At 38.8% G+C, this 10,979-nt stretch overlaps 1 protein-coding gene across 1 annotated transcript; it reads left to right on the top strand.

The window, feature by feature from the left end:
* The first annotated feature begins 356 nt into the window (after positions 1–356).
* LOC146312019 (glycylpeptide N-tetradecanoyltransferase 2-like) lies at positions 357–7,659 on the top strand. The gene is made up of 12 exons (XM_084741471.1): positions 357–449; positions 527–635; positions 801–945; positions 1,959–2,086; positions 2,269–2,360; positions 3,375–3,491; positions 3,635–3,805; positions 5,421–5,529; positions 5,702–5,872; positions 6,163–6,330; positions 6,435–6,572; positions 7,478–7,659. Exons 1-12 carry the CDS (start codon positions 373–375, stop codon positions 7,499–7,501), a joined length of 1,449 nt encoding a protein of 482 aa, XP_084597597.1. The 5' UTR covers positions 357–372; the 3' UTR covers positions 7,502–7,659.
* Positions 7,660–10,979: the final 3,320 nt, after the last annotated feature.

Raw genomic sequence — 10,979 nt, 5'->3', positions numbered from 1 at the left:
CAACAACTTAACACTAAGTCTATTATACGATCAAATTGCTGAGTCAGTGTTAACGTACTGTACATTACACACACAAGAGACATAGAGCTCTGGAGAAAGTGTTGAATTTTAAATAGAAGACTATATGGGAACTCTGCAATTAGAAAACCTCAACCAATTAAATGTGCTCCCTGGATCAAGCTGCTATAAGCTTTAATCTGCCGCAGTGCTCTTTTCAGCAGCCGTCTGACATATGAAGACCGTGAGAAGTAATATTTAATTGTTGGTATTGCTCTGACTTATCTATCTACTGGGTGGGAGTTGGGTTGGGCAACTGAGGCGGTCACTCTCCTCCCCTCACTGCTCGCTGAGATAAGAGCTGAAAAACCACAAATGTGTCAGAAAACACCCCAATTCAAACTCAACATCGAGGACGTGCACTTGTCCACAATGACTGATTCAAACTCACCGTAAGTATGACAGTATTTTCAGTTCAATACAATGCAGTACAATATACTGGACGTCAGTGCATGAAAATGTCTTTTAGAGATGAGAAGCTGACAGAGGGCGAGGGTGGCAGTCTGAAAAGGAGCAAAAAGAAGCAAAAGAAGGAAGACGCCTGGAGACCAGAGGGACCCAGGGACCCAATAGCCATGGTTTGTGTCATTCTGAACACTCAGGTGTATTGTATGCATATCACATATGAAGCAGACATATATATTTGTCAGGGATCAAGCTGACTCATGCTGCTGTGTCAAACTTCAATCTTTTTGGCAAAGATTATATATTAACTCGTCCTTGCCTGTCTTGTCCTGTCATAGCTGAACTCCCTACCAGAGAGCAAGCAGCAAGAGATCCAGAGAGCCCTCCACCTCTTTTCCTTGGGCTCAACTCAGCCCAAAACCCTGCAGCACGCCAAAAAACATACGTACCGTTTCTGGGAAACACAGCCTGTCCCCAGACTGGGTAAGAAGAAGTAATTCCTCTTCCAGCAATTGTTTGTAGGGATACTGTAAAAAAAAAACATATTTTGGGAAATCCGCTTATTTGCTTTCTGCTGGACAGTTAGATGAGAAGATCCATACCACTCTTATATTGTCCATTAAAGCTATAATATATAACATTAAATAAAATGTCTAAAAACCCTAGACATACATTATATATTTTGTTAAGTTGTGTACTTACTATTATTCCAAATGTTTCTAACAATGTTCAAATACATGTGTAATTTATTCAAGGCCTTGCTCGCCAGTTGCTAATTGCTATAATTTCTAGGAAAACACGTTTTAAGTTTGCTTTGTAAACATGAGATATGTTGGATATGTCAGAGAGTGAGGAAGGAACGTGGCGCACATGACTAAACAATTCCCATGATCCCACATTACTTCATGACATAGCATGGCATATTTTGTTATTTAATGTGAGTCTCCTAGCAACAGAATTTACATGTAGTGCCTTTTAATATAAGACTACAGCCAGCAGCCAGTTAGCTTAACTAAGTTTAGCACAAAGCCTAGAAACAGAGGGAAACTGCTAGCAGCTGACAAAATCCACCCGCCAGCAACTCTGTAGTTCAGGAATTTACATGTTAAGTCTTGTTTGATTAATTAATAGAAATAATAGAACAAATAATAATAGAAATGCAGCATAAAAACATTAAAAAATAATTTTATGGGGGTTATGTGATTGGATTGTCATTTTAAGACTTTGGTTTGTGTACAGATTAGACAAACAAGATAAAACACGTGAATTAGTGAGCTTAGCATATGCTGTTACAGGCTTTGTTACTTGTGCACAGAGCCAGCCGAGCTGTTTCCGGTCTCAACACTAAAAGTAAGCTAACCGACTGCTGACTTTCATATTTAGTGAACAAATATGACAGTGGTGTCAGTCTTAGAAGCAGAAACAGAATAAGTGTTGCGTATTATGTGTTTTTGGTGTGTTTATGTTGAACTGTTCCTTTTATGCACACAATGCAGATGGTGCAGGTGACCGTACCGTGACTCATGGTCCAATAGTAGAGGCTGAAGTCAGTGTTCGAAAGGAGCCCTACTCTCTGCCTCCAGGTTTCTGCTGGGACACTCTGGACCTGAGCAGCCCTGCGGTGGTGAGTTACTCACTATGAGTTACTGTGTGTACATCATTAGAGACTGCAGTATATCACAAACACAAAACTCTAATCTTTCAGAAGTAAGGGAGTGTACTGTATTTTAAAGTAGAGTTGTGAACTTCAGGAAAAAATGTACTCAAATACAGACAAACTGAATACATTTCCTACTATCATTTCAGCTGCGAGAGCTATGCACTCTTCTGAATGAGAACTACAAGGAGGATGATGACAACACTATCAGATACGACTTCTCTCCAGAGTATCTACAATGGTAAGTTTCGATCAGGTGCATTTGGCAGCTTCTGATTACTAGATTTTGAAAAAAACTTTATTTTTTAACCTTTTATTCATCTAATGAAGACTGACTTAATGCATTTGACTTCAGCATTTTGGGGGAAATGCCTATTGCTCTCTGACAGACAGTTAGATGAGAAGATCTGATATAAATGTAAGGCTGCAGATGATAGGCTGTTAGCTTAGCTCAGTACAAATACCGCAAACAATGAAAAACAGCTAGTCTGGATCTGTTATCTTGTTTGCTGTTTTATGTTGGATTATTCTCTCAACCATGTCTTAAAACGCTAGACATAAGTTAGATATTTTGTTAAACGATGTGGTCATGATAGGTTGATTTTGTTGACGTTCGACAGAGGCGAGTTACCTTTTACACCCTGTTTCCAGTCTTTGCGCTCAGCTGAACTAAGTGGCTATAGCCTCATTTGAAATTCAGAGATATGACAGCAGTATCAATTTTCTGAAATTAATCATGAAAGAGCATTTTTCCCCAAATGTCAAACCATCCCTTTGGTGTTCATACACTTTTACACCTTGAAACTGTTCAGTAAAACTGCCACATATTTCCTTTAAGCCTGTGAGTCACACTAAAGGAGTTAAGGTGTTGAGAGTCTCAAAAGGACAGCATCATTTTTCCCACTCGACTTTGCAGCCTGACCCTCCAACACACCGTATCAGTTACAAGCCAGCTCTTCTGATCTCTTTTACTACTGCCTTTTTTCTCTGTGTATATGCATAGATAGTATATCCACCTTCAGGGAACATTTATATCAAAACATAATAACATTTACTTTGAAAGGAATAATTACCATTAGCATTCCAGAAACTGGCTCAGGTCCCTGGCCTTCAGGTTAAAGAAAACTGCTGTATCCATTCAGCCTAGTCATCTCAAGCTCACTCTTTTATTGGAACTTGTTCTTAATCAGAGTTTATTGAACTACATTTATTCATAGAGTCATATTGCCGACAATGTCATTCTTTCCCTCTTAAGGGCTCTACAACCTCCTAACTGGCTGGCCCAGTGGCACTGTGGTGTGCGAGTAGACACCAATAACAAGTTAGTCGGCTTCATTGCTGCTGTTCCTGCAGATGTCCGCATATATGAGACGTGAGTATCTCATAAATATATGCAAAGATATGCATTTATGTGAAATCTGATGAGTGGTATTAGTATTCACAGCACTCACCGGCAAAACTGTGGCAATTTTCCTGCAAATGTCTCATAGCAAATGCTTAAAACGTGTTCTGCAGGGAGAAGCGGATGGTGCAAGTCAAATTCCTGTGTGTTCATAAGAAGCTGCGCCTCAAGCGGATGACTCCAGTTCTGATCCGAGAGCTCACCAGACGGGTCAACCAGCAGGGCCTCTACCAGGCTGTCTTCACAGCTGCTGTAGTGCTGCCCACGCCGCTAAGCTCCTGCAGGTAGTCGCTGCTGCACACGCTACATTCATGCTCAACTTACTGGCAAAGTAAAGCCACTTTTAAAGCCACTGAAAAATACCACTTTAAAATGCTTTTTGAAGGACCAGTGTGTATGATTTAGGGGGGGTTACTGGGAGAATATGGAAGACATTAAATATAATATTCATAAGTATGTCTTCATTAGTGCAGAGCAAAGCAGAACTATTGTTATAATTTTGATTATTACATGTCCTTTTACTGTGACCCAAGGGAAGTAGAAAACAGGTCAGTTTTAGCCCCACTTCCAGCATAACTTTATGCTATTCACAAGGTTTATAATTAAAAGGAAGGTCAGCTCAATTTAGGTGAAGTATTAACATTAAAATAGCCTCTGCTCCTCCTTTCAAGTAGCTAAACTGTGAATCCAGACTCCATTCTAAAACACAGCGTTCAGCCATCCATCCTCCCCAGGATCTGTGCTCAAGGACAGTAAATCCTACACAGTGGTCCTTTATTAACGTGAGGGATGGTTTTTGACTGGCCAAAGTTGCCAGAATTTTGACAAATTTTTGTTTTTTGAAGCAGGGGGCATCTGGACAAAAATCATGCCACTTATTTCGGAGCACCAATAAAAATGTGACGACAGTCGTGGGGCTGCTTTCTTTCGCTGCCACTGTCGGTCAAAGTTGATCAAAACACACTCACCCAGTCCTGATTTTAACCCCAAATTTAACTTAGGTAATAGCTTATTTAGTCATGAATATTTAATGTTATAGAAGAATAACAAGTTTTCTGGGTTCTTAAAGGAATTTTTAAGATTATTTGAAGTTAAGTTAAATGACATTCTTATCGATAGTCAATGTGTTACCTACAGTAGACTCCAGTTGGCATGTACCCAGTTTGTAGAGGGAGAAAGGGACACCAGCACTGAAGCTAAGCAATGTGGACAGAGACAGCAGCAATCAAGTATTTAGCCATTAAAAAGAAGATGGACCTAAAACACTGAAGTGTACGCTATATTTAGAATATTTTCACCACTTGACTTTGCTCTCAGACAGCCTTTTCTGACACGAAACCACAATTATATGAGCCAAATATTGCTCTTTCCAAACCAACCAAACTCTAAAGGCAAAATCAATAATTTTACCTCGCAAAAAACAGGACTTGGAGTTTGGAGAACGTGAGATGTGGCTTCAATAACAATCATTTCATGTCAGAAAACGCTGTCTGACAGCAAAGTAAAGCAGTGAAAATATTCTAAATATAGTGTGCACTTAAATTGATATTGATTTTTAAGTGGCTTAAGATGTGTTTTGCTGCTGACGCTCTCCACAGCAGCACAGAGTATTCCTCTCTGTTCTGCAAACTGTGGGCATGCTGACCAGCATCTACTGTAGGTAACACACTGGCTATCAATAAATACCTCATACAACCCGACTGCAAACAATCCACAGTGAAGAATCAAACCTTACATTTCTTTGTCTGGTTATGGGTGTCATTTTCTGCTCCCCTAATTAACAGAACACCTTTGATTTGTCTTTCCAAACAAGTATGAAGGAAAGGAAGTACGAAGTACTCTGTATACATCTACGCATCACATTACTTCCCTACCAAATAAACAAACTAATTATTTTAGATATTGGAATCGCCCTCTGAGTCTCCGAAAGCTGACAGAGGTGAGCTACCCAGGTCTGAGACAGACCACGAACCTGCTGAGAGCTCTCAAACTCAACCGTCTGCCTGAGGTTAGTTTGTGCTGCCCCCTAGAGGCAAAAACCCATCAGTGCCATTCCAGTCTGACAGAATTTTTAATATTGGAAATAATATTTAAAGATATTGACTTTAAGCATCAGGAATTTGAACTTGCCAAAAGTGACTTTTGCTGTCCTACTCTGTCTTTCTTCCTCTGTCTCCAAGATGACAAAGACACCTGGTCTTCGTGCAATGACTGAGGAAGATGTTGTGGGGATACACTCTCTGCTCCAGGAAAACCTCCGCAAGTTTCACCTCAGCCCCATCTTGTCCGTGCAGGACGTAGAGCACTGGCTGTTGCCGAGGGAGAACGTGATTGACACCTACGTTGTGGAGGTCAATAGCTTTTCATAGCATTTTCTGAAAAATTTTAAACTCATCTTTGTAAGAAAAACATACATCTCACTAATTTACATGTTAAATAAAGTTTCTAAATAAATAAAAGACTAGAAAACTTTGTCTAGAATTACTACAAAAGTACCCCAACTTGTTTTTTCAAATTCACTCAACTTAAAATTTCAAGGCAGCCTAGACATTAACTTTTTTAAAATTAAAACAAATTGTGTTGTGTTTTTTATGATGCTGCAGTAGTTAAAAATCAATTCACCTCCTCTCCTGATACACAGGGGGATGATGGGATACTTACAGACGTGGTGAGTTTCTATAGCGTCTCCTACAGGGTCCTGAATCACCCGGTCCACACTGGCCTGAAGGCAGCTCATCTGTTTTGCATTGCCTCTACGGCCACTGACCTGGTCGACCTCATGGAGGACACGCTGGTCCTGGCTAAATCTGTGAGTGTGTCAGAGTAAAAATCCACTTAGAACTTGGAACGTCAATTTTTGTATGTATTGCATATTATTATAACAAAATAAATGCTGTTTTTCCTTACCGACAGAAAAGTTTTGATATCTTCTCTGCTCTGGACGGGATGGACAACAAGAGGTTCCTGGAAAAGCTCAAGTTCAGCATCAATGACACGACCCTTCATTACTACCTGTACAACTGGATGTGTCCTACTATGAGCCCAGATAAGGTACTGAATACTGTGGTATCTCCACCTGTCAGGACGTGTCACTGTCATTCTTATTCAAAGTCATCCACACTGATCCTCTCTGCTGAAAGTTGTGTGCTCTTTGCCAAATGACTATGAACTAATTCTAAGAGCAAAAAATCATTCAGTATCTTATAAAAGTAGATTGAGACTCTCAACTCTAATGCCTCCTAATGCAATATTGATGTATTTCAGGAAAGACTCCAGTTTGTCAGTCTGCTATACGCTATACTGCAAACCTGTAAACTTTAACTTAATAACAATAAGACACTTTGTTTGTATAGCACCTTTCAAAACACAGTTACAAAGTGCTTCGCCATAAACAAAAACAACAAATGTTAAACAAAAAGAGCATAAAATGAACTAAAAGCCATAAATCTAACCATTTTATAAAACACAAAGTAAGCAAAACTAAATAAAATGTCATAAAAGATAAATTAAATCACCAAAAAGTTTTAAAAAAGCAGACTTTTAAAAGTGATTTAAAAGAGGAGACAAAGTTGCAGCCCTGATCTCCTCAGGCAGGTCGTTCCAAAGTCTGGATAGTAGAAGTACTTCCTACTTCTACTCAACTACAAGTACTTTTTATTCCATGACAGCTTTATTTATTAGTTACGTTACAAATTATACAGCAAAAACTTTTAAATACAACAGAAAAATCTTATAAAATATGATGTTTTACCCAATAGTTTACATATGTAGAGATGAAACAATTAGTTGATTAATTTAATAGTAATTTTTCATTCAAGAACATTTAATTGTCCCACCTTCAGAAATGTGAAGATTTGTATTATCTTAATCATTACTTTGAGGTTTGGACAGTTGATGGTTGTGTTTGATAGCTGCCAGTCATCAGTAATTCATAAAAATGTGCGTGTGTTTTACAGGTGGGCTTGGTGTTACCCAACTAACTGAAACAAGACGATGAAAGGACCGGAGTCACTGACATCAAACTGCACCATGAACACGAGTTTGGGTTTAAAATATAAACTGACAAACTGTAAAACATACACAAACACACTCACAAATCAATGAAATAAATAAAGGCACAATTCCATTTGTAAATACATTCATCATCTGGATGTCAGTTATTTCCTAGGTTCAGCATTTCCACAGCAAGAAAAGGTTGTTCCCAAAATGATGGAGAACTGAGTAAACAAACGCAAGCAGTTCAGAATATGCACCCGGTACATGCTGATACCAGTGTGTGTGTACGTGTGTGTGTGTGTGTGTGCATTAGTCTCTTGACATTTCTACAGGCAATTCACAAAACCTCTGGTGACATGACAATGACAAGCTCATTAATCATTTTCTCTCACGTACATGTAAGAACAAAGACACTCACCCACAGTCCACGATGTCGGACATGCTCACACAACCCAGTTCAGTGTGGAGGCAGCAGCAGATGCAGAATGTCAAGTGTAAATGCAATCAAGTTAAATCTCCTCTAGACAAGAGAGAAATCAGAAGGCATTCTACAGGTTTAACCCCTTACAAACAACAAGTGTGTTAGTGTTACCAGTAATATTAAGGTTCTGTTTAACAGCGTCAGGGTGCTACTGTCGTGCATGTTGGCTCACTGGAAAGGCTCTGCTACACTAAATGGAATGGAAACTTAATTAGTATCACTGGTAACACCTATATTTACACTACTATTTCATATCAATATGGCCTCCATCAAAAAGGTCTATTCAGTTACTTACTTACTTACTTTACTGAGGTAGAAGTACAGATACATGTGTAAAAGTAGAAGCACTGATTCAACTTCTTTACACAAGTAAATGTGAAATAATAAATGTTCTCAAAGTATAATAGTAAAAGTCACATTTGCTCCACGGTCGAGTCTCCCTTTCTGTTTCTTCTTGTGACATTACTGACATAGTTTACCGTCTTGTTATGCCTTGTTCAGTTTATTATGTCTTGTATATATAGTTTTTCATCTTATCCTGTCTTTAACATAATTTGTTTTACATTTATCAGTTTGGTTTTTTTTTGGGTCATTCTTCATTGTCTCTTACATTATTTCTCATCTCATTATATAGCTTTTTGTCGTCCATCTGGTTACATCTTTTGTGTTGCTTTTTTTTTTGTTGTTGTCTTATTATGTTTTAACATAATTTCTTTGACGTTTTCCGTCATGATACATCTCTTTCATCATTGCGCATTTTGTTGTCATTTTTCACCTTGTTACATCATTTTTTGTTTTGCCTCATGTTTTGTTGTCCCTCCTCTGTCTGTTTTGTCTCGTTACATCTTTTCTGTCTGGGTTGATGCCAGGAAGAGTGCAAGGACCTTAAGCATCTGTACACAGAACCCATCCCTTTCCCAGCGCCACAGGTTTGCCGCTGACTTCTCTCTTCTGTGTCTCAACCGCAGAACAGAGAACACTCGTCTCACCTGTTGCCTGTGGTCATGTTGGAAAATAGATAAGTGTATAATTAGGGAAAAGTTAGAAAATCTTAGCCATCAGTTTAGAAAGTGATCCAAAATTCAGGCTCCTTGGGATATCAATGGCTGAATCTTTTTAAATACTGTATTTCAGTGCAACAAAGTGCATATCTCCCAACTGTAGCATAATGTCAAACTTGAATATGATTTGCCAGATTACTTGACATGTAAACACAATGTATTTCATAGATTACATATCTTATATTGGACTGAATATTAGTGGTATTCTTACAAGAGGGTAGTATGGAATTTTTATTTTATTTGTTCATTCATTCATTCATTGTCCGTAACCACTTATCCTTGACGGGTGGCAGGGGGCTGGAGCCTATCCCAGCTGACATTGGGTGAGAGGTGGGGTACACCCTGGACAAGTTGACAGTTCATCGCATTGCTGACACATAGACAGACAACCAGTCACTCACCACATTCACTCTCATTATGCTGCATGTCTTTGGACCGTGGGAGGAAGCCAGAATACCCAGAGTGAACCCACGCAGACACGGGGAGAACATGCAAACTCCGCACAGAGCCAGCTAGGAGATTCAAACTCAGGACCTTCTTCCTGTGAGGCAGCAGTGATAACCACTGCACCACCATGCCACCCTGTTTTATTTGTTGATCCCACATTATGTAATGCCCGAGTCCCTTTGCTGTATTGATATCTCTGTCTGTGAGCCAAGATGTTTTGTTGTTTTGCTTTTTCATTGTTTTTATTGAGGGGGGAGTTGCCTCTGAAAGTGTTTTGTGTTGTTTTGCTCTGGAAAAATCAATAAACATATATATTTAAAATAACATTCATATTCATAAACAAAGCTATGTCATCTAGGGAAACTGCTATACAGTAAATTTATATTCTCACAAATCCAAAATCCATATCTCAGAGTTCAAGAATGCATGCAACTCATTTTATCACTTTTTGTCTTGAAGAAGAAAATAGCTGCTAAAACTCTATCATTCCAGGGTCAAGTGTTTATTGTCGACTGAACCAACCCTCTCTTGTTTTAGAATAAAATCAAGTCACAGTATTTAAGTTTTTTTTTCTTTGAGACCATGCACCAATTATTGATTACTATTACAAACGTAATACTACTTAACCAGGAGACAGGACAACCACAAAGTATATACATTGTCTAAATATGAACAGCAGGGGGCGGTGCAACCTTAACGTTACATTTTTATTTTGAACATGTACCTACTTTGCATTTTACTGTTACCCCACTACCATCAAGAGAGTATCTGTAATGTCCTCTTTGAGTCTCTGAATCTAAAATAGTGAGTGTCACTGAATTTCTGTATTATTTATATAAGTACATGGAACTTTACATATATTAATTCTTTCAAACTTAGGAGTATTGCTTGGTATTCATTAATTTAATTAAATATTCATTAATTAAGGGCAGGATCAGTTTCATACAGTGTACAGTGTAAACAATATTTTTTGCATTGCTGCATACAGGCTGCAATGATAGTAGCAGGAAAAATAGAAGAAGAACAACATGGATCTACAGCACTGAGTGAATAAAGTTACAGTTTAATATAAAATATATAGTTTATTATCATTACCAGTAAACACAGCACTGAGCCCTTTCAAAATAAAGGTCTCATAACAGTTTAATCGTAAGCAAAATGCCATTGTTTGGATTTTTAATTTCTGGTATTTCCATGATGGCCACATGAAACCTTTCAGTGGGCCACATTTTACCCAGGTCTGTTTTAAATATAAGTTTCTATTTTATTAACACACATTTGTATCTTGTGCTTCTCGCGGTCGTCCAGCAGATGGTGGCATTGGTTTTATTAGGCTACGCTCCGCCCATTCTACGTCCAGCCCCGCCCACATCCGTCCCCGCCCCGTTCCGCGTGCCGCAGTGAGGGCTCGTAGCACGAATGCAGCGCCGTGCTGAGTTTGAGCCAATCACAAGCGAGAAGGCATTTTAAGTT

This window comes from Lutjanus erythropterus, chromosome 17 (assembly GCF_056507025.1).
Source record: "Lutjanus erythropterus isolate fLutEry1 chromosome 17, fLutEry1.hap2, whole genome shotgun sequence".
NCBI classification, from domain to species: domain Eukaryota; kingdom Metazoa; phylum Chordata; class Actinopteri; order Lutjaniformes; family Lutjanidae; genus Lutjanus; species Lutjanus erythropterus.
This window is presented reverse-complemented; position numbering and strand designations above follow the sequence as displayed.